The sequence below is a fragment of the Falco biarmicus genome, chromosome 1 (assembly GCF_023638135.1).
Source record: "Falco biarmicus isolate bFalBia1 chromosome 1, bFalBia1.pri, whole genome shotgun sequence".
Taxonomy (NCBI): Eukaryota; Metazoa; Chordata; class Aves; order Falconiformes; family Falconidae; genus Falco; species Falco biarmicus.
Window position 1 is genome coordinate 37601372 of NC_079288.1, and position 27801 is coordinate 37629172.

Below are 27801 nucleotides of genomic sequence, written 5' to 3' on the forward strand. Positions count from 1 at the left end.
TTATTTTGGGAAGTTGCCCCTTCTTTCCTATGTAGAAAGGCAAACCTCTTTCTCTTTGGGTTGCACACATGCTGTAGACATGCAGAGATAACCTTTTTCATCACTCATATATGCATGTGGACTTTTTACATCTATTCACACAAGCAAAGACTCTGCTCCTTAAGTATGTTTACTGAATAGGGCAAACCTCCGTTATTATTTTGGTCCTGAGTTTGCCATTCTTTTAGAAAGTTAGGGGTCAAACTAGTAACACCACAGGGAAGCAAAAAGACCACGAAGGAACAAAGGCTCAGTAAAGTTTCACCTCATACTTCACTTATTTCCTTAGAATATAATGGTGCTGAGTCAGAACACAGTGTATTTGACTAATAACTTAGCACCCGAGGTAGGCAGGCCAGAAGCAAAAGCATTTTACTTATCTCATCTCATTTTTATTTTCACTGCCTTCCAGGCATTCAATGAGGACAATATAAAATTTCACATAGATACCTGTTACTCCACCCACTTACGCTAAAAGAAGGTAAGAAATCTCATCGCATAGCACCAGAGAAAGGATTTTTCTAGTCAAAATAAGGCCATCCTGATACACAATGTTGCAACCTGTCCACCACACTACTGGTTTTCATACAGAGCCGTGGAGATGGGCAAAGGCAGGAACTGTCTCTGAAAAGAGGAAGATTTCGAGATACGAGAAATACAGGCTGCCTCTCTGTGCACTCATGGTCTCTAGTCTCCGTCTCCAGGAAATGAATGCATGCAGCCTGCAGCGTTTAATTCTCTTTTGGTTTATTACTATTTAAAAATCAGTTTTTGTATCCCCTTCTACAGAGGCTTCACCTTCCAACAGAACATACAAAAAATACACACAATAGAAAAAAAAAAAAAAAACCAGATAGGTAGGTAGGTAAGTTGCTTTATACAAACAGGTCCCTAAGAACCCAAAAAGGCTAAAACAGGCTCGGTTTCAATAGAAGCAGGCCCATAAATAGGCAAGAGACTTCATTCAAGTAGGGAAAGAGTCATCCATCCTCACCTAAGATCCTTTCTTGCTCACACTGAAGACAATGGGAGGATTCCCAACAACTTCAGTAGAAGCAGGATTGGGATTCATCAGAGCCAATGGCAAACTTTTCTGCTCCTTCCCTTCCAAGGCACTGTCTCTTCTATATGGCGTGCAGCCAGGGTAAAACGCCAGGTTTCCTGGCTCATCCCACACTCATGTTTCAGTTGTTCACTCTACAGGACATCTGAGAACAGCCTTTCATTTTCTCTTACACTGTGTACTTGCACCAGTTGCAGCAAACTTTCAGATTACAACAGTACTGAAGAGAAATTCTGAGCCCAAGAGCAAGGCTTGGTTGATTCTTTAAGAGCCAGCAGTCTGATAACTTTGCAGAGGGCATGTAAAAATTGCCTGGAGAAGGCACCAGTTTGTAGACACAGCAGCCAAAAAGCTATCAGCAAGCATGAGACTGATTTATTGTAAAAACACTTACCCAAGCTCACTATGTGACTGCAGGAAGCTCAAGAGCATTTACAGCTGCCAGTGGCTGTATGAAGTGACCCCATGGTCCACATGGAACCCAGGAGCTGGGAGGGAGTCACTGGAACATCAGTGAGGCACCAGTTACCTCCTTCCTTCAGCACATCTCAGCTCAGAGCACTTCCAGGTCTCCAAAATTGCAGTACAAGTAGAGAGGCCACTCAGGAAAAGCTTCATTCACATAAACCCTGAGAGCAGATCAATAGTGCCAGGCAGTCTTTAAATCAATTTAAATATTTCACCTTTCAGGAAAGATGTGGCCAAATGTTTGTTCAACTTTGCATTATGCCTGAAGTCACTGAAGCCAAACGTTTGCAGCAGAGTTCAGCAGCGCAATTGTGCAGCTCAACTTGGCACATCAACCAAATCTTGAAACATTCTTACCCAAGGGTTATCATCATCTCATTTCACAGATGGGAACAAAACACAGGAAGAGGCTAGAGATGACACAAAGTGTTAATTCTTTACAAACAGGCAGTCATTATCCACTACCACAGAGCAAACAACTGTGGGTTTTCACTAACATCCTTTAACCATTCCAGCTATCACCACAACACCTTACAGCCAGGGTTCCTGCTTCTGTTTCTGCACCATGTTGCAGTTATGTCACATAACTATTTTTAGGTTGGTGGTTTGTTTGGGTTTTTTTTTTCTTTCTAGCCAAATAGTTCTCTGGTTTTTTACTAACACTGTTATTTGCAGAGCTGTACACATCTGAGTAGGTACCACACTGGCACAGGAATGTGAGGAGGGTGAAGGTGCCAAGGGAGCAGGCAGGAAGACATTATGCCAATGTTGCTGCTGCTGACTCCGCAACAGTGACTGTGGCCGCAGGCTGCAGCCCTGGAGCACTGCGTCCCACTGGGTCCCAGGCTCAGTGCTCCAGAACACGCTGCCTTCTTACAGGGACAGGGAGCAGCAGATCGGGCTGAAAGCCAAAACTATTCCCAAAGGCTCATTCACAACAGCTGAAGGATCTTGTTTTGAAAAGGATGTTCAGGATAAAAAATGGGACTCTCTCAGGGGACATGGGAATCTTCCAGAATCTGTTCTCCCTTTTAAGTTTTCCTACTGTTTTTTTCCCTCCTCTTTGCTCATTTGTTTTGTCCCCTGGGGTGGAACTGAGAGCATAAACTCAGAGATTCACTGTGAGCTTATGTTCCAATTTGATTACAACTCAGGTACTGTGCCCAGGCAAAAGGTGAACAGTACAAAGCTGGCTTAATTCACATTAAAATACTCATAACGCTGAAAAAGCCAACATATTCCATGGTTTATTTGGCACTTGCTCTCAGAGTTTCTGCCACACTGAACAAATGAAAGTATCTGATTATTTTTGTGGGTTATAAAGAAAAGACTTTCCTGTTTATTACTTAAAATTTTGGTAGAGATTTTTTTTTTTAATTTTTTTTTTTTTACTTTGTCCATTTATCTCTCATGAAACCCAAAGAGAGCTCTTGCTCTCCATTCATTCTTCTAACACTGAAGTCTGGAGTTTCTCTGAAGTTTACTTTGGCATCTACTTCCTCAAGCAAGCACCTTAAAAAAAATTAAAGCTGAAAGTGGTACCCCACTCCAGACTCAAGACATAAGTTCAGATAGTGATTTCTAGGAACAAAGATTTAGTGAAAAAACAAGACACTAAAGTTACAACAGAGCCTACAAAATCTAGGTTAGCTTTCATACTATCAATTCCATTAGTTGAGTTAGACATTCAGTTACACAGCTCTTCTATTCAAGTCATTCCTTACTGCTGACAGCAGTTGAGAGAGGAACATTAATTTCAGGGAATACATGGGAAATAGCAAATATTCCCTAAGTCACTGGCACTCACATGGGTCTAAAATTGTGACTGGGCATTTGTAATTGTTCAAAAGATTGGTAGGAAGACCAACTCCACACCATCTTATAGTTCTAGGCTTTAAAAACCAAATCAATCAATCCCCCCCCTGCCCCCCTGACATAAAGTACTTTGCCCTACTACAGTTAAGGCACTGGATTGAGAGAAGGAAAAATCTGTGTTCAATTTCTGGTTCTGCCGTCAATTTCCCACGTCATCATGGGCAAATCACTTAAGATTAAGAGCTCACATGCACCATGTTACCATGCATCAGGTGAGCCACACTAGTAAGTCTGTTTGCACACAGGTAACACATGACAAATGCAAAGTAATATCAATTTAACTCAGTATGGAGTAAATTCACATTAAATTGCTTTACCTTGCATTTGTTGTGGATTAACAGTACATAAAGATGGATTCAGGCAACAGAAGAAGCCTGACCGTAAGTCTGTGCCTCTACATTCAACACAACACTTAAGCATGCATGCAAGCGGTTTTTAGTCCTTCATCTTTATTTCACTCATTGATCTATAAGCACCTCTTCCTTTCTTGTCTATCTTTAATGTTCAGACTGTAAATGGTTGAAGATGCTTTCATCACACCCAATACACAATAGTTTGAGCCTCAATTGAGGGGTATAGGGAACTCCTATAAAACAAAAAAATACTACAGCTCTTATTACCTAGGTTTGTATGAACTGAAGTTCCCTTCCAGACAAAGAAGTGCACCGACTCAAACATTGGATTGCAGCCCCACTAAAGAAAACGGTAAGGAAAGGAGGGTTGGCCCCAAATGAGAATTTTTATCTATACACCGATATGCCAATTCAAAATTCAACAGAAACAAGCAAATTGCAGCTCTGGGCATGTTAAGTCCTTCCCTTTGACCTCTGAACTTATGAGGCTGTTTTCTGTTTGGATGTCTTCTATGAGAAGCAGACATTTGCCAAAGTACAGAATGTAAAGAATTTGCATGTAGATTAAACTACTATCCAGAATGGAACAATATGCCCACAAAAGAAGCAAAAAGCTCTGAAAACACACCACTGCAAAAGATCTGCCCAGCCTACTGCTGGCACTAGACTGCACCAGTCTCTTGTGTTGGTGCAAATCTCTCCCATTTACACTAGGATGATCTAGAACTGTCATTTTAGGATTGTTAACTTCCTGCCTAATTGTTTCCCTGTCCACTAGACTGAGAAGTAAGTAGCTTTCATTCAGTGTATTCATGACAACTTAGTAAGCATTTTCTTTGACAAGCAAAATGCACAGTTAGTGTTTTAGAAGGCATCTTTTAGTTCAAGGCTTTTCATTTGTTTCATCAGGACAAATTCTGTAGCGTTCAAAATTAAAATTCTGATACACACGGCCAAAATTCAAAGCCCTAGTAACACTGAAGTTAGTGGAGCTAAACACAGGATGAAAATATCCTGTATTTTGGACTTGGCTTTTGGAGCTGGATTTTATGATACCCTCTTTGAGTGCACATAGGAACATCGGGGACACAAACTTCTTGTATCTTTCAGAATACAGCCTCAATTCAACAGAAATTTTCCTGGTGGCTTAAATGTGAGCTATCAGTAAATCAGAGTGACTGCAGTTGCATTTGCTAATCCCAATGAATTGTTATGCTGACTGGAAAGCCTGCTCTATCTTGACCTGCTTGGCAGCTTACAAGTTTGTCTCAGCACGATCTAGATTTGTCAGGTACTTTAAAATGTTTTGTCACCTTTCCAAAAGGTCCTGTTTCTACTCATCAGCCAAGCTTACCAGTACAGCAATAGCAATTCCATGAAGCTTTAGTTTGAAGGTGGGTTTCTCTGCGGCTTTGTTTTGGGGTTGGTTTTTTGCCCTCCCCTTTAAATGAGACTCATACCTATTCCAGTGATTCTGGGGGAAGATGAATGGAGAAGAACATGTCCTTCAGTCTCCCAACACAGATTAATAGCAAAACATCAAGTCCACTGCAACATGCTCTCAATTTAGAAAGTGCTGGTGCTATAAAGAGAAAGCCATTGATTATTCATCCTTGGTTTATAATACTTGAAAGCAAGTACAAAAAAGTAGCTTCTTACAAGAGAGAAGCTGGGGCTTCTAAGTCTGCAGAATTTAGAACATCATTCCAAAATCCATATAATTACAAAAGGCTCTATAATTCCAACATAAAAATGAAACAGGAATATGTCTTACTTCAGCTACACATTAGCTGCAGGGTTTGAATTAGGAGCACCTGGGCAACACAAGTTGCAGCACAACAGCAGTTTGTGGCTATGTTCACATTTTACACAGACGTATCTCCTGCAGAGGATGTAGGTCCTGGTCTGAGGCAGTCTCTTCTACTCCAGCACTGTATTAATGACGGAGACAGCTATTGTTTCATAGAATTCAAGTTTGGTGTGGGACTTGGGTTCTTCAGAGTGGCCTTTCTAGAAACATTCGGTACACAGAGCAACTGAGTTTATCAGACCACTGCTTAAATCTTTGCTCGTTAACCCTCACAACAATTATGATGTAGAGAAAACTCTTCACAGACAGGAAATTAAGGAATAAATTCAGGAAGCTGTTCTATGTGACCTTGAGCATCAACAGCAGAACCATAATTATAACTCAGAGTATTCCTAACTCCTAACCCTGTGTTAAACAACGTATATCTGGATTTGGTACATCAGACCATGGCAAGTTACATGGGAGGAGAGGGAGGATCAAGAAAGGACATTATTTCTGCACAAGTGGTATTTTCAGATTAAATGGAACCTCCAACAGCCTAGAGCCCAGCTTCTTTGCATTTTGTAGTCAATTCTTTTTCAGAGATATGCTGTTTGCAATTCCCATTTCTTATAGTAGAAACTCTTCTTCTTTGGAAAAGAAAGAAGTAAGACTGGCTTTTGCAAACCTGACTAGAGGCAGATCAGGAGAGCACAACTGTAGCCAAAAAGCCCAGCTCACTGAGAATACAGTACAGTGCAGAGTGGAATTAATGCCTTATTTACTGGTTCTCATTTGCACACCTTTTGGACAGGTGGCCAAATTGCTCAAAAACCAGACAAAACGAGGGGATGCAAAGTAACATACTAACTTCTTTAATAGAGTCCAATCCAATTAAATCAAATTCACTCTGTGAACCCCTGGGTTTATTCACACTAAACAAGTCAGTGGTACATAGTGTTAAGCCGATAGTTGATGGTGTTTATACCCTAGGTCCCCACAAGAAAAATGAGCACCAGTCAACCAGACTGCAATGGTATTTTTCCTTCCTTTTTTTTTTTTCTTTTTTTTTTTCATAAAACTATTTCTTTCATAGACTTAAAACAATCAACTAGCCAAGTTATTAATTATGGTACATCTAAAAAAAAATTAATACTAACCCTAATGTGACTGCTGCTTTAAGAGTGCTCTGTGTATTGCCTTAGACTGGCTTTTCAGTAGCAATTCACTACAACAGGTCCTAAAAATATAATAGAGAATTAAAAACCTGACCTCAAGTTTAATGATTAAAAGTAATAAAAACAACCTGTTCTGAATGGTGATTTTTCTCAGCAGTTCAGTCCTGCTGCAGCACTCACAGCCTCACAAATGGCAGAAGGGGTTCAAATTCTCTCACCTTCTTTAAATTTTTCTGGTTTTAAAAGGACAACTGCATTGTAACCTGCTAGGTACCACGGGGCATTTTACTTAATGTTATATTCAATAATGGGACAATAATGGGTTTGCTTTTAAAACTTACTGTTTTTCTGGGGTAGGTTAGGGAAGGTGGGGAACAGAGAGAGAGAACAAAAGCATAGCTCCCTGTAGCTGTAGCTCCCCAGGTGCCTCGTTCACTAAGACTATCTAACTCTTAAATCAGTGCTGGCAACTTTTGTTTATTCTAGAAGATCATGATGAAACACCAGCAGCAGCCTCTAAAGCTACGTTTGGTGTTTTAGGTCATGTCTCCTATTCAAGGACACCATGTTCTGTAATTTATCAGCTAAGAAGCATTTTCTCCCTCTCCCCAGTGAAGGTTTAAAGGTGGGGTAGGGCATGAGACAAAGAGGGAAGCTAAAATGAATAAAAAATTCTCAGCTATAGAACCAAATTTCATTATTTCCTCTTTCATTCACAGCATCTTATCATTATAGCCAGACTGCTGCTTTGCTTTGTTAAGATCAAACTGATCTCATTTCCCCTCTGGCCCCATTGGTTGCTGGTCGACCTCTGGATCCACTAGGGATGATGCAAATGCTGACTGGACGATCTGAAACCCAAATGACTCCAGGAGAGACATGTTCTGTTGGGGTGAAAAGGGGGATCCTAGAGCAGGACCAAGGTCCCCCAATGGGCCACCAAGGGCCCTGACGTGAACTTTCTGTATGTGTTTGTTCAGATAAGACTTTGATCTGAAAAAGCTGCCACATTCAGGGCAAGGGTACTTCTTCTCTCCTTCGGTCTCCATTTTGTTTTTGCTGACTGCCATGTCACACGAGAAGGACCCGTTGGTGCTCTGTTTCTCAGGAGTCTTGAGGTCACTGGTGTCAGAGAGGTCTCCATATGAATCAGAACTCTCAATCGGGTCCGAATGTGAACATTTCTGGCCTTCTACAGGAAAAAGAAAAGAGAAAAGTTTTCAGAATCTTACCTCGCCCAAAAAAGTATTTGGCATGCATTAAAATAGATTATATTGGCTACCACCTGATTTCATTAATGCCTGTCACAACAGAATGATACACACTTAACATCACAGTCCCTCATATTCTAAAGCCCTGGACCACAGGTTCTCTTTACAAACCACGCAGCTGCTATCAGAGCAACATCCAGGTTTTTATTATGGATTTGTCACAATACTGAATGCAACCATAATGGGTCTGTGGTTCATATAATACTTTTTTGAATCCCAAAGATGTCTCACAACATTTATATCTCAGGCACTGCAAAAGGATGGACATAATGATGAGGTTTTAACTGTACACTCCCACGCTTCTGAAATTTTGTTGATACTTTGGGGGAGAGCCTAGAAACCTAATGAAGTGCAACAGGCTGCAGCAAGATGTGAAGAAACCTGGAAATACTCAACAAAACAGCAGTGAGCTACTGCAATTTAAGAAGTGCAGTTCCATCTAGTCTTGAGGAACTCTTTTACAAGCGCAATGCTGCTAGAAGTGAACTTGTCGTAATCTAAAATTGTTCCATCTTTAAATACTGTAGTGTGAAACAGGAGAGAGGTTAGAGACACTATTTTAAGTCATTTGGATACAGATCCTGGCAAAGCCATTGGTATGTTTGGAGTGTTCCCCATTCTCCTCTGGCGTTATGCCAAGGAAGTTTGTCCACACTTTTTGCTCAGCGCATACGAATGAGCGTGGGAAACCCAGACATACTCCCTAAACAAGTCTCTGAATACAAATAAGCTGTATCTACTATTAACTCTAAAAGACCAAAGAACCACTTGGCACAACCCAAAAGACAGATTTGCTCTGGACTCGACATTACAAACCAAACAGGATATGCATGAAATCAATACACCGCTGAGCTGGAGTAAATCTCTTGTTAAGTCAGCACACCACCCAAAACCAAAGGGCTTCTATAGTAACTCTATCAGGACTTCAACAGAAAAAAATTATAAATTGTAGCTTTCCACTGGCACAGACTTCATTTAACCCAGCACGGTGTGCTCTCTTGGGCAAGAAAAACCATAACTTTTGGGGACAACCATGATTTTGAAGAATTTTCTGATGATTCAGCTTAACCAGGAACACTGACAGCTCAAACCAAGAAGCAAAAAGCAAGCTAGTCTACACAGATTAACAAACAGCATTACATATCCAGAAGTTAAATACTCTTTAGCTATTCTTACAATAATTTCTTTTTTCTTTTTTCCCCCAGAAGTTAAATGCAAGTTAAAAACAACAACAACAAAAAAGTAACAGTACCATTACCCCCCTCTACCTCTCCTCCCCAACAACAGCATTAAAACATTTAAGTTTATCTACAGATAGTTGCATGGCTCCTCATCAGCCTGAGGATGAATATTGCTTTCACTGCTCTGGAATCTATGAACTGCATTCTGCAGCTCCCCCTTCCTTCATCAGAAATCAGAAACATGGTTTGACTGACATGAGATTCAAGCATAGTGGGACTAAGGAACCATCAAGGATCTGCACTCCTCAGGCAAAATGCAAATACTGACTGCTCTTAAGAAGATGGTCAAGACAAACTCACATCTTTTTTTCAATCTCTAAAATCAAAGAAGCTGCCAAAAATTCACGCGCCCTTACATGTCCATCTCCTTCCCCCAGACTTGTTTAATGGCCTATCCAAGGGCAGATATTACATACTGTGTGATGCTATGTCATTTCTCTGCATTTCCCTAAGCTTCTCTCCAGGATCTTCCCTGTCCTTCCTCCCTCCCCTTTCTCATGCCCAGCCCAGCATCCCACAACACAAAGTTCTGCACAGAGCAGCAAGGTGCAGAGCAGTGAGTCTCTTGCCTTTGATGCCATAGGTCCTGACGCAGTGGAACGCTGCTCCCCCATTCGGGATGGACTCCTGGTGCCTGGAGACCTGGGGAAGGGGAACACCGTGGTGGGTTTTAACATGGACCTTTAAGTAGGAGGCAGAGGAGAAACCTAAACAAGATAAAAGGAGATGAGATCCTGCCACCAGCAAAGACACACATCTGCCTTCCCTGTTCTTTTAATCTTTCTCTTGCTCCTACTCCCTATTACAAAGTTGCCATTATACTAACTTGATTTCTGGTTATCTACAGCATGCTCAAGCAGGATTCCTAGACATACTCAGGCAATGAATGCAATGCATACCCTTCACTAGACTTCATTTGCTTTTTGGAAATCATGATGAAAGAGCAGTCTCCTTGAGAAAAAAAATCAGATGTAAGCAAACCTATCAGATGACATGAAACTTCTGGAAAAAAGGGCAGAAGAGACATGACATGAAAAGGCACTCATGTCTCTTCACCATTTTTGTGCTTTCTTAATTTAAATTAAAAATGCCTTCATCATCTGATAATAATTTGGAAGATAGTTCAAATCAGTTTATTTTATGCTGTCAAGATCTGATGGAATGCCATTTTGGTAACACCCCTCTGGTATTTAGTGTGCTTTCTCCTTAGGTTTTTAGCATTTATAGTGACTCCTAGAACACAAAAAGCTAAAACTACTGAGTTTTTAAGGTATACTTTTTATTTCTGCAGTAATGTTTTTAAAAACATTTCCTCCATTTAGCTCATTCTAAATTTATTTTCTCCGTAGTTAACAACAAAAATTTAAAATGGAATGTCAGTATTTTTATTAGCTCTGATCTGTAAGCCCAAACCACTGAAATTAAAAACATATATTTCAAACAACAGTTTTTCACATTTGTGCATGTGCTTTTCAAAACTGTTTTTGAAGTCTCACGAGTATGGCCTTTTGCTTTAATGAAATAAATTATGTCACATATATGTTGGAGTATTTTAAAATTCTATTTTAGTAAGATTTGCAGTTAGTACTAGTACACTTGAACCATATACAAGGCACAAGGAAGACAGACTTTTAAAGACTTTCTACACGGGTAAGCCCATCAACAACTATCTTAATTTTCTATTCTATCTTGAACAGAGTATTATGGGACTTTCATGTAAGAAACATTGCCCTTTAACACCTGAGAACACAACACACGTTTTACCGTCACAGACACAGAGTTCCAGGTTCCCTTTCCGGATAGAGAAAACCCGAGACCGAGATTTTTTTCAAACCGATACAGCATTTACAGCACAAGTCCTTGCAAGAGAACTTTCATACCAACACTTCACTTCAAATCTGAATAGATATACTACCGTAAAGCTATTTTTACAGTGATGCCACTGCATTTACATCTGATGATATGTAATATATTAGGAAGGATGTAAAACCAATACTGGCACACCTCCCTGGGGTGGATTTTCTGACAGCAGCTGTTAAGTTTCAGGTGCTGAATTTAATAACAAATATGGCTTTACACTAGAATTCCCTATGCCTACTCAACAAATATCCCTCTACCCAGACTTTTCTTAGCAGCTAGGATCAAAGAGTATTCAGGTGTTATTAAGAATTACGTATACATGACCTGCAGAGTAAGACAAGAGCTCCACAGCAACCTGCTGAAGGGGGAAAAAAGGGCAGGCTGCCGAGAACTAACAACAGATAGCTACTGTAGACCCCCGAGTTGAAGATAAAAGTACAGAAAAGTACATATATCACAACTGAAGAAACCAAGAACATATGACTCTCAAAATACAACGGAGCAGAATCACCTAGCCCAAGTCATTCAGGGTATTAATAAACAGTTATTATCCTCTGAAATAATTCAAGACCTACCCTCAGATACAAACTGCTGCACTGAAAATCTCACTGGGCCACAAGAGAGTAAGTTTTTCCAGATACCAAAAATTCACTGTAGATATGGAAAGCAACAGTGTTTGGTGGGTAGAGAAAAGGACATAATGCACAGATATAACAGTGATAATTCCACGTACAAGGTACTTCCCTTCTTTCATGCATGTATCTAATAGCCACATGCATGCTGAGATGAGCCTCTTTATGTAGCAATGTATTAAAATCTCACTGCCAACCATTACAAGAGGACTACATAGAGGTATTCAGTGTTTTTCTATGCAGCTAGGGACACAGGAAAATCTTAAGTTATAATCTCTGCTATACAGTATTTTTCCTGAACTCTGCAATTCTATTTGTAGAGTACATTGTTTTACATAATGAAAACTGCCTGCAAAGTGTGTTAGCTCCCCTTTATGCACTTGGCAGATGAACATGTGAGTCATCAACTTCCATCAAAGCAGTAAGAATGCCAGCTGCTTCATAGGAAGCTCTTTAAAGTGAGATTTTTTTGTTTTGGTTTTATCCTTTTTCTGAAGCACTTAGTGCTGGCCTTTTTTTTTTTTTTCCCACCAGACCTTAATTATGAATGCCTGTCCTAGGAAGATGGGAGATTCATAGACAATAATCCTTTACTTTTAAAAATCTCTTTAATAACAAAGTCAGGCTAATGCAGAGGATAAAGTGGCAGAATTTTTCAAAGAAGCGATGTATTTATGGCTTTACCCATAAACATATTTCAGCTTTGCAGTCGATTATTTCTTCATACCAGAGAAACTGACATTAAAAACATGCACAGAGAGGAAACTATCTGCTTTATATAAATGGGACCTATCCCTTGATCTCTTAGGTAACATCTGTAAGAAGACAGACTATAGAAATAATTGCAGGATGCTCCTTTTTCAAAAATTCTAATTTGGATTTAGCTGGAACATGCAGAGAACGCGTCCTGCTTTAATCAACTCTGTATCCACCATGAAATTCACCATCCACAAGAATTCACCTTATTTAAAAAAAAACAATCCATCTGACTCAGGATTGGAATATTCACCCTTCCCCTAATTCATTTGGTTTCTGTGAAACAACGTGCATGTGCCTGAAACAGAAACTGAATCTTCCAAGTTGCACACGTTATCACAAAGTACCAGTTCCAGACTTGCCAAAGTCATTAATCTCTTAAGTTCTATGAAAAAGCCAACACAAGCAAATGAAGCTCCTAATGATGGTAATACAAGATTATGTAACACCAAAGCAGAAGCAGGACTTTTTTATTTAAACTGATTAGAGATTTTGTCTTAAAAAGTGAGGATTGAGGATTAGTGTTCATAAGCACATTTTAGATCAATCCTTAAAAAAAACCATACAAACCCCCCCCCCCAGAAAACCCCAGAAAAAAACCCAAACACATTGCACAACTTTCCTGATTTAAAAAGATTTAAGTTCTTCCATAATTACTCCAAGCAAAAAGACCCTAAGTAAGAACATAACCTGGAAAAAACAACAAATCACAGATGATAGTTTTTTGACATTATACTCTCATTTTGTAAAATAAATAAATAAATAAAATCAGCAAAAGGGTACCCACATGACAAGGCAAATCAGTGGGTATTGCTTTCAGTCAGGTACCGAGTTCCCCATCTCCTAAACCCATTAAACCTTTAAAAGAACACGAGACACTTGATTAAGTTCTACAGAAAAGCCTTCGGTCTGATGGGATAAACTGAGGGATCCTAAGCTCTGCTTTCAACACCAGGACATGTTCACTTGTGTAAGGCACCTTTTCACCCACCTTTTTTTTTTTGGTGGGCCAAATTCCAAAATTCTCTGTATAAGCAACTTGAGCGTTCATGCTTGACTATTACTATACCCAGATTTTGACAATTACTATAGCCAGAACTAGCTACGTTCCAATAAAAAAAATACACCAGCATGTTAGCTGAGGGAAGAATAAAGCAAAAGCCCATTGCACAGGCACCACAGCCACAGCACAATCACAGCTGGGGGGACAGTGCTGGCTTCTGACTGCACCAATGCCTACCAAATAGATGTTTCTAATCCAGAAATTTTCCACTATACTTCATCTTGCCAGGCTCTACAATTTAAAGAATATCTATTTAAAACAATAAACATTATAGTTTGATTCTAGAACACTTTGGATTAAAAATTCTGCTGTCATGGATCATAAATCTATAAATCAAAATTCACAGCATAAAACAACACGTTCATAACACAATCGTTTGACAAATCCAGTCTGTAACTTCCCTTTCCTATGAATTTTAATACTGGGTACATATTTAACACTAGATCACCAGATTAATTATGTTTTCTAAGTGCTGATGAAAAGTGAAATTCACAGCAAACTGAATTCTGACAACACATATGAAATACACAAAGTGTAAGAAGAAGGTAGTCGCTTAAAGTTTGCTGAACAACAGGTTCCCTAGCCTTCTACAGAGAAGTGTGTGTTTTATTCAAATTCCCACTGCACATTTAAACGTGCAAAATGTGAATAAACCATTTAGTCATTTCATTGTTTGAATGCCGGATCTGTCTTTGTCATGGTGGCTGAATTTTGAAAGAGCTGCAGTGACATCCAGTGGTAGTTAAGTTGAAACCCAAGGTTACAAATCTTGGAAACAAGACAATTCTAACCCATATGAGTTTCTGTTTGGCACCATGTTCCACTGAAGGAGAGCAGGACAGCACCTGAATCTTGGATAGCATCTTCCATGTCGTTACCAGAAAAAGAATCGGGATAAGCTTAAGCAGTTTTTCAGAAGACAGACCTTCAGCTGAAAAGGAGGCCAAGCTTCACTTCATACCATCAACCTGGAGCTTCAGAGCCTGAACATTTTCTACCCAGACGCCTTTTCCACTCAAACCATTCACACCACTTTCAGGACCTAACAGACAGTTCAACTGCTGGAAATACCTCCCTTGCAATTTAATGTCTCTGATTATTCATCAGCTCCCAGTCATCCAAAAGCTCCCTGTACAGTCCTCACATTAAATACCGAACAGCTTTATTCTCTCAAAAGATTTCACCTCTCTTAAATTAGAAAAGGGAACATACATCATGAAAAACCAGACTCATAAAAAAAAAAAAAACAACCAAGATCCCAAAACACAGCAGCAACCTCTTCCTACACTTACTAGGTATATATGACTGTGTGAGCCAATAATATAGTTTCAAGTTGTGTACTAATCATTAAATAAAAAGGACACCAATAAGTCAAAATTATTTTTCCAGCTTGCCTTACATCCCACAAAGCCTAAATTTACAACTCTCTCCAACCAAAGAGAACCACAAACAGATAGAAAATCTTGAAAAGCTCTTAGTCACGTGGTTTAGATTTAGCAGCCCTGTGAGGAGCAGGGAGCTGGACTCAGGTCCCTTCCAACTTCAGATATCCTGTAATTCTATGAAAAGCTGTATTTGTACAAAAAAAATGGTAAAGCACATTTCTAGTGCTCTTCACAAAACCTGTTTCAGAAATGTACATTAATACAAAGTAATTTATTGTGTTAAGAGGGAGAAGCAGCTTGACTACTGCTGCACCAGGAGGTTAAGCAAGACTGGCAATAATGTAGATTTTTTTATGTGCAGTGTATAATTTTCAACTTGGTGTGTATTTCAGTGACTCTTCTTCCAAACTGATTACACAGATTTAAGACTAACCAAGTACAGAAAAGGTTTATTGTGAATAGTAGCAAGGCAACATATAATGGTTACTGTATAGGGATCTGGCTATTTAGCAAATACAATTCTTATAACTGTCTAGAAACAATTTGCTTCAGATTTAAACTGAATTTCTTCAGGAACTATCAGCCATGTAAAAAGGCCAGACCTACAGCTCCATCGGTTTCAAGGTTAAGTATTCAATAACGAAAACAGAGAATATGTACACATATATGGTATAATCTCCTCCTGTTGCAGACAGAGTCATGTAGCTTTACAGCTTCCCTCAAGTGCTGTCCCACCCCACAGAAATAAAAAAATGGTTTCTTCATTACCTCTATTACAGATAGTGCAGAAATTGCTTGGTCCTTCACTATGTTTCTTCAAATGATCTGCCATATATGCTGCTCGCAAGTACTTCCCACACACCTGGCATGGAACTTTGTCTTCATGACATGCTAGGTGTGAGCGCAGTCGGTCACGAGTGGCAAAGGAAGCATTACAAGTCTGCAGGTATAATGAGAACCATGTGACTCACCAACTCTGCTAAAAGCACTGATACTGTCAAATATATTTAGTATTCTTTAGCTTAAGTACCTTAGATCCTGTGCAAACATGCAAATGACATGATGCACAAGCCATTTTCCCACAAAGAAAAAATTCAGATCACCAACACACTACGTAAGATGTGATGTTACTACTTGAAAGAATTAAGAAAGCAAGAAAACAGCTCTAACATACTACAGATAGTAAAACTTAAATCAAGATAGAGTTCTAAGGCCTTGGTTCCTCTCTGCGGATGAAGATACTAAAACTTTAAGGACTATTTAATGAAAGAAATAGCACAAACCATTTCATTTACAGTAAGTTCTGCAATTTCACTGAGCCATTACAATCACTTTAGACCACCCAGAATGTCCTGCCATCTTCCTAAATTTTACTTTTTGATCTGATCAATCTAACTTCAGTCCACAGAAACCCTCTGGAGTATACAAAGACATACGAAGCAAGCATCGGAGAATTGGCTGGGATGAGAATATGACTAAAGACAGTAAAAGAGCCATCATGGTATCCACAGTAGCAGCCCAGACAAATTGTAGAAGTGAAGCCTCAGAACTGCGCAGGTATCAAAATAACTGCATGACACTGTAATCTGTTTATAACTTACCCCTGATCAAGGTATCATATTGCACTTACTACCATGAAACAAGCTGGATTTGTTGTAACATAATATTGATTCTACTTGCCCGCTTCCCAGATGTAATCCGTATGATGAGTGAAGTCTTCCTCCCACTTTTATAATCATAGCAATTGGCAGGCATGCAGACTATGTATATAGCCTATTGTAACAGCCTGCCAGTTCTTCTGAAAGGCTTGCACTATCTCTAACGTGTGAAGGAAAATAAATCACCAGCAATACACTGTACAAGTTATTAAAGATATAGTCTGAAACCATTGCTCACAAATGCGAAAGGAAAAACAAAAGCAAACATACATTAGAATGACCAGACCAAGTGGGCAACAGTGACATTCAAGAGTGTACAGTGTTTTGTTTATACCACCTTTACATAAAATAACATAGTTTGAAGATGTATAACCAGAACCCCCTGAGAGATAATAGGAGGCTACTAAGTGACTTTGGAACTGGATATATTCTCTGTTTTTTCAAGTATCAGTGTGTAATTAAACGACTGTTTCAATATAGACGTCTTAAAGTAACAATCTGAGTAAAATTCCAGAATTATAACTTCAAGTAAGTGAAACTGATAATACGGAAGAGGATAACCCATATTCTTTTATATATTTTAGTCAATCAAGAGCTTAATCCAAAAAAACATTGAAGGCAGCTGAAAAGTACCTATCAATTTCAACAGGCTTTACACTCAGTCGAGCCTAGAGATGCTTAAGTATGGTAAACGCCCATTGAGCTGAGGCTACTTTGCAGCAAGTACAAGACTTAGCACCTCAGAGGATTAGGGCTTAATGAACTTAAAAAGACAACAGTAACATTATCTGGATTTCTGTGATACACACAGTTAAACTAAGCTCACCAGACAAAGAATAATAAATTACAAGTAGTAAATCCTAAGAGGCAAACTCTTGAACATGAAAGATTTCTCTTCATTTGGAATCTCAGTACACAGCGCTGAGCAAAACAGGTGCAGCTTTCACTTACTAAAATGTTCTTAGAGGTAAACACTCATTTAAGGCAGGACTCCAGCACTGATACTAATCAATCTGTTGAATATCAACTAAAGATATGTAACTAGATAATCAAGGATGACAGCCAAGAGATCCATCATCAATAAGTCTAAAAATACTGAGCCACAGTAAGCATCTATACAAAAGCATTGGGAGTGCATTAGTTGATGAAGCAGACCAGAGACAAATCACATAAATACAGGGATGCCAGAAGTAAAACCGTATCTGTCCCATATTGAACTTATCAGGTTGAAAGCTTAGGGAAAGGCAATATAATCATTTCTGTGTTTGATTTCTCACTCTTGCTGCTGAGTTGTGCAAAGTTCACCTTTGGATAAGCTATATAGTAAATATATCTGCAAAGAAGCTTAAAAAAAATTAAGTCCAGTGGAGAAAGCAAGAACCAGTTTAGCTGAATCATAACAATGGGAGAAAAGACTAGGTTTAAAGAAAACCCCAAAGTTAATATTCAAATAGTTAATATTTATAAAAGGTATAGAGAAAAAAAAAAGTTTTATTTTACAAAAGATGTGAAGTGCTAAATGAGCGCTAAGTATTTATCATTAATTGTTAATCACAGAAGAAAACTCTCCAGTGCTTTCCTATCAAACATTGCACAGGTATATAAATAGATCAAAAAGAATATATATAAAGTTTAAAAAACATTGTTTAAGAAATACCTCTTGAAGTTTCAACTTTCCTATGGATGTGGATGTCTCTGAGCTTATTCCATGGTGGCTGCCATTTTCCTGCTAATAGGCAGGAAGTAAGAGAAATTAGGACAGGAAGAAACTCATTCTGCATTGAAATCAATGGGAAAAGCACTGGACTTGGGATGCCAATTTTAGGTTTACTTAAATAAATCTTTTTCTTTGTCAAAAGCTGTGCTTCAATTTAACCTGCATTTTTCTCTTTCTTATTTAAATTGCCAGAAGAACAATCTGTCTCTTGTCTCTGAAAAGGAGTGCAAACTTCTGTTTTCTCCCTTTGTTCTTTCCCGTCCACAGATTTTCAGATCACCATTTCCTCCCAAACTGCAGCCTAACTTTCATACCATTCACACTCAAAAGCCAAAACCCCAGCTTCACCCCTTCCCATGACGAGTCAGCAAACTGATCTATCTCATTATGGCCAGAAAACTGACTTACCCCTTCTTCTACATCCAGAACTCAACTGTCAGATTAAAAAAAAAAAAAAAAAAAAAAAAAAAAAAATCATCACCAGTGCTACAATCCAGGGGAAAAGAGGAAAAGATCCAGCGTGCCACCTGGTGTCTTGTCTGGACACCAAAGCAACTTCTTGGATCCGATTTCTCAGCTGCCTTGGCTCTGTGGAGGCCTCCCCTATAACGAGTCTATTTGAATGGCAATGAAAAAGCTGGAATCACATCTTTGTCTGGCATCAGGTGCTACAGGTGCTGGAACTTTGGATAGTTTTTCAAAGATCTTTGAAGCACAGCCATTATTTTAGAGGGGTGAGTGCACGTTTACATGCTGAGCACTGAAAACTATAGCTGTTGCAGTGATGTTCAGCTTACAATTGTCCTGCTTCTCACAGTTTCATTTTATTTACTCTGAAGTTGGGTTGACACCTTCATGCTTTTGTTTTGGTCGTCCAAAACGTACCATGATGCCACATAAACAAAACATTACATATCCACCAGTTTGCAAAGATATATGATGGCTCAGGTAAATGGCCAGTGGATTCTGTTCAAATCGTAACAGAGCACAACTTCCAAGAATGCCACTACAATAGAGGATTCTGGAAAGCTTTTCTGTTTACTGACAAAGTAATTCTCTTTGCAGTAAACATAAACAAAGCACAAAGCATGACAATAACAGGAATTTTCAACAGGAACTCAACAGATTCAAAAAACGATGCTCAATGCTGTTCAGGCTACCCTCACGGGGAGCTAATTTGCCAAACAAAATCAATGGAAAATGGGGAAACAACATGCTAATATTAAGCTATTTTCCTTCTTATTGGCCAGATTCTGTGTTTAGATACACGTCATGGAACAGAAGTGTTACTGGTATTGAAATAATCACAAGGAGAACCTTATTAATTTATACATTAGCTTTTGGATTTGAAACACATTTTCAGTGTGATAGCATCTCTTCTGAGGTTTGTACCATGTGTATCAGATCTGTACATACTTCAGAAGATTTTCTAAATCTGACAGGATATTATGAAGTATTTTTTGCAAAGACACATAACAGCTCTTTAACAAACTTTCTACACCTTAAGATTCATAAAAAATTAACTTTGCAGAGTTAAGCATTCAAAAATCAAGAACAAACCAAGCCTGAATGACAAACTCGACTGTCCTGATGCTTGTAACCTATAGCCTATACTTTTTTAACTAAAATGAACGGTGCATACAGCATTATGGCACTTTAGACAACACACAGTGAGAAAGACTGTTATTAGAAACTGCTATCACACAATAACATGTCTGCAAGGAGACGGAGTTGAGCTTGCCTGGACAACCTTCCGTATTTCTTTCCTTTCTAGCTCTTCATGTATCCTCTGACTGACACAGATTTTATATTTAATATTCTTAAATCAATCAGCAAACTATAAAAAAAAATCAGGCATCAGTTGGCAAAGGACAATTCATGCCTATCAATGTTATTCATAAACGGTGTTCGTTCAGTAACCCTTGCTATCATCTGGCAGAAACTGCTGTGTTTCTGTTTATGCTAGGATCTAAGTATTCATTTCCATACTTGCACGCAAATAAATGTTTATGGAAAAAATTTATAGTCATCTTCAGTTCATCCACCCAGACCTCTTGCTATCCCCAAATTGTGAATTCTTTTTGTAAGTGGAAATTTGCAATTTATATAAATCTATAACCGCTAAATCATCTTAAGAAGCTTAAACCAATCTAAGGCTTTATATAGGATATGCAGTTAAATCAATGTGAAGGCCATGTGGCCTGATTTTCAAAGGTGCTGGGCTTCCACAGATCATATGGAGGTCAAGGGAAACCTTTAGATGGCTCTATACGCCTGAAAAACTGTTCACTGGATTATCAAAGTTTCAAAATGTTTCAAAACTTGCACAATTTGGAGGAAACATAGGAGAGGTGTGTCGAGATGGGGAAAAAATTGCAGCTCAGGAGGCAGCAGTCATGTAGGATTGACTAGGTTCATAAAATCCGGTTAAAAAAAATCAGAAGAAAAAAATCCTCTAACCTTCACTGTCTTCAAAGAAAATTAAAATGATCTTGCTCCAATTTTCTTTAAATAAATAATTAAAGAAATCTTTCTTCAGAGACCAAGCATAGTGACTTTTAGTCCAACAAATCGCTCAGAATTTGCCCAACAATGATGTGAAGGCAGTGGGTGATAGTGGAAGCTGATTCTCAACTTTGGTTTTAATTAATACCTCCAGGCACCTTTTAAATCTTTCTACAAATTAATCACAAAAGATCTTTCTTGATTTGATCTTTCAAACCCTAATGAATAATACAACATTATGACATTGTATTACAAAGGATACTGTGATGCTGTTATTTATATTCTCCCTGGGATAAAAAAAAGCTTCCAATTTTGCTCAGTGCAATGTTCTGAAGGCTATGTGATTAAAAAAACCCAAACCAACCAAACAAAAAAAGCCAACAAAAAAGAGGGTATCTTGGCAGGTTTTGATAATTTACCGATTTTATTTGAAATTATTCTAAAAAAACGAAGTCAGCATTGGAGCCTCCTGTTGGCAACTACAATAAAAAATAAAAAAAAAACAAAAGGAGGTGGGGGTGGGGCACAGGGAATCATCGGTGACATTGACTCTAAGCCCAGGGCAAGGTGGCTGGGTAAAAGATCCAGGGTGAGGCTGGGATCAAGCATTAGGGAAGAACATCTGGGAGAAGGGGAGGGAGGCAGGAGAACCAAAGCTGTAGATGACACAGGGGGCTGGGGGACAGGAGGGACTTAAAGCAGCTGTCACTGTTGAACACTTATTTACAAACAAGTATCCCAATTCACACATACAAGGTATTTTTACTGATACTTTGCAATTGTCTGCACACACAAACACAATGCCAAAGATTACCCATACCCAGTCTAAACCCCTCCAGCTCCTACCTGACACTTGTGAGGTCTCTCTGAGGTATGCACCTGTTTGATGTGTCCATTCAAGTGGTCTGGCCTTAAAAGAAAACACACATAAGGACACTTAAAACAAAAACTAAAAATAAACATAAAATTTTAACAAAAAAAAAAAAAGAAAAAAAAAAAGAAAAAGATCCCAGTGGTGGATCTATTACAAATATAGTGATATTTAACTTTCCAAGAACCAGATCACCAACAATTGGGACTCTACCTGGATAAGTACCCTCTCCAACTTGCTAAAAAGGCAGCATTTTCTCAGGAAGAAATTATGACCGAATGATCAGAGAAAACAGGAAATACAAGCTACAGTTTTCAAGCCTGTACGTCCCTTTCCAAAATCCTATTTAGATCTTGACAACCAGTGCACTTCGATTTACAGTTGCTGAATATTTGAAAAATCAGATCCTTTTGGTTTATGTCCCAAACACAGATGTAAGACGACAAATTTAAGGACCTCTGTGCAGAAAGACCGACTCTAAACTCTGTTGTGGTGTCACGTTTTCCACCAGCAAGAGAAAAAAATTCTATCCTAACTCACAACTTGGCGCGGAGACTGCACTGATACAAATAAAGTGCTCTGAAGGTCCCAACTAGAAGGTGCAATGGAAGAGCAAATTATTACTGAAAAAAAGGTTAGACCATTCTTCACAATCAGTAAAGTCGGCTTTGTAGAGGAGAGGGCTGAATAGCTGCAGATTTCCCTGGTGGGAGTTTCTCCTACTGGGAAGAAAGCTTTTCATTGTATGAGGCCAAAACTGCTTGGAAACAAGTCCTCCACCCTCTCCTCCCCCAACTTTCCAGCTGCGCCAATGAGAGGGCACGGGATGGAATTCACGCACTGCAGACAGAAAATAGACTGAACTTTGCAGTCAGGCTGTTAAACCTGATGCTCCAGCGAGTGGGCTGGAGCAGTGTAACCGGCAAGACTGGTTGGGGGTCCTTCTAGGTACCTCAAGCCTAGCGACCTCACGTGCTGCGCTACTGGATGAAGGAAAGGATACTGAAACGAGACATCGCGCTTCCAGCTTCCTTTGGCTGCTCCTACGACTGAATACTGAAACTTAAAGAAGGAGTCTCTATTTTTCATTCATACTTCGATTTTACAAAGATATGCAGACATTTTTATTGTTTACTTTTGTAACAGCGCTCCCTCTGCCTGTTCGCATTAACTTACTGGGGAAAATGAGAAAACATGTATCTTTCACTTTCCCTTGTTGACAAAAACCTTTCACACAGCAACAGCAGAAATTTTGAAGTGTGAAGTAATGAAAGTTGGCAGATGATCCCAGGTAGCACTATAATAAGAAAACTACCTTCACTTCTAGCCACAGATGAAACTTTCATTTTAAGACTTTCCATCATTAAATCTGCAGTCCTTACGAAGATGCAGCCCTAATTATTGCTGATTAAAAAAAAAAAGGGGGGGGGGGGGTGTCTAAGTTTTCTTTACTTATTTCAGTAACAAAAAGTCCCTCTATCAAAAAGAGGACTAAGAGGGGCACAATACCGATGTATATAACCTAGTAGCCTTTTGATACTTTTTCGTATCTCAGTTCCTTCCCTCCTCTTAGAGCAATCAACTCCCGCAGAAAAGCGACTGCTGCTACAGAAGTAATACAGCATAAGCATCCCCCTCCCCCCACTACTTCTAGTCTCAAAGCGAGCATCAAACTTCTGAAAGAAGTTTCAAATTCATTAACTCAGACTATAAGATACCACTAACACGACTACGTGTATCAAACTACTTATTAAATTAACTCCCACAAACAGCAACAACAAAAAAAAAAAATCAGCAACATTAAATGCACAGATCTTACGTATGTTGCAGGGCAGAAACAGGATCCCCTTCAGAAGGATGTAAACCCAAAGGACACAAAGATCATGTATTAAAAGATACTTGATGCTGCAGCCTTTGAAATCTCACCTCTTCCTTCACATTTGGGTGATAAAAAACATTACGAACTAAGAGAAATGAAGGGAAGTTAAGAAAAAGAAAATTTAAAATGGATACGAGAAAAATAATAATCTTGAGATGTATTAATATTTTGCACTTCAACAGCACCTTCAAACTACCTGCAAATCAGTAGTCTCAGGACACTTTTGTGAGGTAGGTAATTACTTCAATACCCATTTCGCAGAAGAGTCATTTGAGGGAGAGACTAGCTGATTTGCCCAAGGACACGCATACACCAAGTCTGGGACAAAGCTGGGAATGTTACCCAGAAGCCAGCTGACTCCCAGTTCTGTATCTTAATTACTTTTAAACCCTTTCAAGAGACTGCAGAATAGCATCCCAGTGGAAATGATGGAAGTCTCATTTCTCGAGACATTTTAAAGTGGAACAGTCAAACTATCCTAAGTACAAACTGTTTTTGTTTCCCAAGGGATAGGAAAGACAACTTCCTAGGTCTCTGTTTGTGTCTATGGTCCTTGTAAGTACTCTCTTACCTGGAAAAGCCTTTTCCACAGCTCTGGCAGATGTAGGGCTTTCCCACAGAGCCATCGTGAGATCGAACATGATAGGACATCCTGTCTTTTCGCTTGAACCGTAAGCCACACACTGGACAAGAGTAAGGCTTCTCGCCAGAGTGTGACAGCTTGTGCCGATTCAGGTGGTACACGTCCCGAAAAATCTTGCCACAGATCTCACAGGCCACCTGTTTCCTCGTCCTGCTTCTTTTTCGGGGTGCATCGGGGTCATCCTGACCAGGGACACCATTTTCACCCAGTCTCGGGGGTGGGATGTCTATGTAGCCCAGCTGCAAACTTGTCACCCCGTGTTGAGCCTCGTGCTGCCGAAGACGATTAGCATCCGTAAATACTTTTCCACAGAGGCCACAAGGCAGGATACCAGCCTCTCGCAGGCCCCCTGGGGTACCAAACATCATGGAGTCCAAGAGATTGGCTTTACGGGGACGCCCTCTGCCCCTCTTGGTGCTTAAAGTGGGGGCACTAGCAGCAACATTCTGGAAGGGTGAGGCCAGCAGCGGCGGGGACAGAGGTCCTGCCACCATGGGCAGGCGGTCCACACCCTGCAGAACGGGTAAGGAAGACTGCGCAGCAGTGAGCGCAGCCCGCGTGGCCTCATCTTCAGGCATACCAGCAATGCCGTTGCCATTGGGTGCCAAAGCGGCACCATTGGTCATGTCAAGAGGGAAGCCGAGGTCCGCAGCCCCCGGACGGAAGAGCATAATGTCGGGGCGCGTGGGGGGCACGAGGAGCTGCACATTGGACTGCTTGATGACCTCCTGGCAGATGTCAATCACAGAGCGCATCAGCAGGAACTTGGCGGCCGTCATGAGCTCCGGGAAGCTCTCCAGCCGCACCACGATGCGAGACGTGTAGGCGAAGTCCAGGATGTCTCCGAACACCTTGGAGCTGATGGTGTGCATCTCCAGCTCCCGCCCGCCCCCGGGCGCCCCGCCGGCCGCCGTGGCCCCACCGGCCGCCGCCGCCTCTGTCGCGCCCCCCTCCGCGCCACCGCCGCCGCCTCCACCTGCCCCGTCGCCCAGCTGCGCGCTGAACACCGACTCGAAGTACTCGCTGCAAGCGGCCAACACCGCCCGGTGCGCCGGGAAGCTCTCGTCGCCCACGCGCAGGAGCACGTCGCAGAAGCGGCCGCCGTTCTTGCGCTGCTGGTTGAGGCTGTGCAGCATGTCGGCGCTGTGCCGGCTCACCTGGTACGTGTAGCAGCCCGACGAGGGGCCGCAGGCGGCGGCCTCGCTCACCCGCTCCATGGGGCTGCGCCGCCCCGCTGGCGCCCGCAGGGGGCGCGCGCTCTCAGGCCGCCCGGCGGCGCGCGCCGCCTCCTCCTCCCCGCCCCTGGCCGGGCCGACGGCGGCGGCGCGCGCTGCGCTCCCTGCACAGCGCGAGGGGATTGCAGGGGGGGGCGAGACAAAAGGCTCGGGCGGCGGAGGGGCGCGCGCCGCGCGGGGCCGCCGCGGCCGCCGGCGCGCGAGCTCCGCCCGGGCCCGGCCGCCACGAGGCGCTGCGGCCGCGGAGGCCGCCGCGGGAAGGGGCGTGCGCGGCGCGGCTGCAGCGAGCCGGGAGGGAGGGGGCTCCGGCGGCTGCGGCTCCGGGCTGCCGGCTCCGTCCGTCCCTGTGTGTTTGGAGCGGAGGAAAGATGGCAGCGGCTGCACTTCCTCTTGCACTTTCACCCCTGGGGGGAGGAGAAGGAGGGGGCGATACCACCCCCCCTACAAAAATCCAGCGGGGGCCCCCCGGCTGCTGCTCCCCGACCAAGCGCCGCCGCCGCCGGCTCCGGTCCGGGCCCCGCCCGCTTCGCTGCACCCGCACCACCGGCGCCGCAAACTTTCCTCTCTTCTTTGGCCGAGAAGACCCCCACCCTATTCATAGAGACCCCCCCTCCAGCCACTCGGGCTCCCCCCTGCCCCCCCGCTTCCTGCCCCCCTCCCTCCCCGCATCCGCCAATGCAAGAGCAGCCAGAGCCAGCAGGCCGGCCCCCACCCCGCCCGCCCGCGGGGGCTGGGGGCTGCAGTCTCCCCCTTCCCCAGCCCCTATCCTCCAATGCCGAGCCGGCACCGAGGCCCCCGCCCGCGGCACACGGGGGCGGAGGGGCTGCGCTCGCCCCCTCCCCCAAATATCCGGGCTGCAGCTCGCCCCCCAGCCCCCCCTCCCGCCGGAGAGGGGGGGGAGGAGGAGGAGGAGGAGGGGCCGGGGGGGGGGGGGGGCTGCAGGCAACCTCTCCCCCTCCCCAGGCGCAAATCGTCCAATGCAAACCCTCCCGGAGCTGCAGAGGCGCAGAGCAGCCCCCACCTCCTCGCCTCGCCTGAGGAGAGCCGATCCCAGAGGGGCCAGGGGCTGCAGCTCCCCCCGGTCTTTCATCGCATTTCTCACCCCCACCCCCCCCCGCACTAGGCTCAACTCTCAGCCTGACTAAAAGAGCGAGGCGCCGGCATTGTGGGGGAGGGAAGGGGTACACCGGGAATTCTTCAAGTGCAAAAATGCCCTCCACTCGGGAGCGGTTGGGAGAAACGGTACCAGCGGGCCGGGGGCTGCGGGGAGGCACAGGCAACTGCACAGCCCCGAGCGCCTGCCTCCATGTTGGGGAAACTCCGGTGCCCCGCGCAGCCTCGTGCTGCCCGCGCACCCCCGTGCTGCCCGCGCACCGCAGCTCTGCACGCCCCAGGCCCGGGTTACCCGCTCCGGACCGCACCGCCGGTAAGGCGCTGCCGGGGGCTGCCTGGACTGTCCGAGTGCTGAAGCTTCCCTCTGTGCTCCAGGTCTCTCTATGAAGAGCTTCTATTTCAACATCAGCATCGTTACTCATTTTCGGCTGAAATTTGCTTTCTGCCTCAAAGAATAGTTTTTCTCTACTTTTGAAGAAATATCCCTCCCCCCGCACCCGCCCAAAACACACACACACTCCTAAAACTGAGTTCTTTGTTTTGTTAAAGCCAACACTTTCCAAAGTGTTGAAGGGCACTTTTTTTTTTGCATTTGTAACATCAAGCCTAATTAAGAATCCTTGGGTGACCTATTCACGATCTAGTATCATCGCTTCAACTATTCCGTGGAAAATACTGAACTCAGTGCATGTGAGGGCATCACGAAACTACAGAGCCTTCCAAGAGCTCGAACCCAGCACTTGAATTAAATAGTGGTGGAGCTGAAAAAGCATTCTGGGTACTGATGTGCAAATGAGCGCACCAAGCTTCCAACTTCCAAAATGCAATATTACATTAACACTTAAGGCCACGCAGTGCCCTCAGCCCGTACGCCAGATTTCTACTGCTTTTGATAGGTGCTGTTTGTCTACTCTGCAGGCAGAATATTACCGGTAGCTTGTTATTACTGCATTATGTATGCACACACCCTGATATGAACATACATGTTTAGAAATTTGAGGTGGTTTGAGCAGTACCAATGCTGACAAACCCAGCTCAAACACAGCGTATTATAGAGATACTAACTACAGTGTTCACATTCTGTAAGTCTGTCTGTGTGCCACAGACCCAAGAGCTGTAGCTGCTACAGTGAGGAAGATGACTATATTTAAACATAGTAGCCCAGGCTGCATGCACACACACAGAGCAGTTAAAAAATCTGAAATTT

General features: G+C 42.1%; 1 protein-coding gene across 6 annotated transcripts; it reads right to left on the reverse strand.

Moving 5' to 3' along the window:
• Positions 1-769: 769 nt before the first annotated feature.
• PATZ1 (POZ/BTB and AT hook containing zinc finger 1) lies at positions 770-26080 on the reverse strand. 6 transcript variants are annotated; one of them, XM_056344775.1, is made up of 6 exons: positions 24175-26075; positions 21700-21763; positions 18289-18357; positions 15742-15913; positions 9847-9984; positions 770-7957 (listed from the first exon to the last, which is right to left on the reverse strand). In XM_056344775.1, exons 1-6 carry the CDS (start codon positions 25461-25463, stop codon positions 7539-7541), a joined length of 2151 nt encoding a protein of 716 aa, XP_056200750.1. In that variant the 5' UTR covers positions 25464-26075; the 3' UTR covers positions 770-7538. The 6 variants fall into 6 exon arrangements, with proteins under 6 accessions (XP_056200750.1, XP_056200742.1, XP_056200768.1 ...); XM_056344767.1 differs by having other exon boundaries at positions 18289-18360; positions 24175-26074; XM_056344793.1 differs by lacking the exon at positions 9847-9984 and having other exon boundaries at positions 18289-18360; positions 24175-26077.
• Positions 26081-27801: the final 1721 nt, after the last annotated feature.

Bases quoted from the DNA above. Each gene is read 5' to 3' on its own strand.
- PATZ1 (XM_056344767.1), bottom strand. From the start codon at position 25,463: ATGGAGCGGGTGAGCGAGGCCGCCGCCTGCGGCCCCTCGTCGGGCTGC. The intron at 18,361-21,699 runs GTAGGAGCTGGA...CCTGCCTATTAG, and splicing joins AGAGACCTCACAAGTGTCAG to CAGGAAAATGGCAGCCACCA. The intron at 15,914-18,288 runs GTATTTCTTAAA...TTATACCTGCAG, and splicing joins GAAAGTTGAAACTTCAAGAG to ACTTGTAATGCTTCCTTTGC.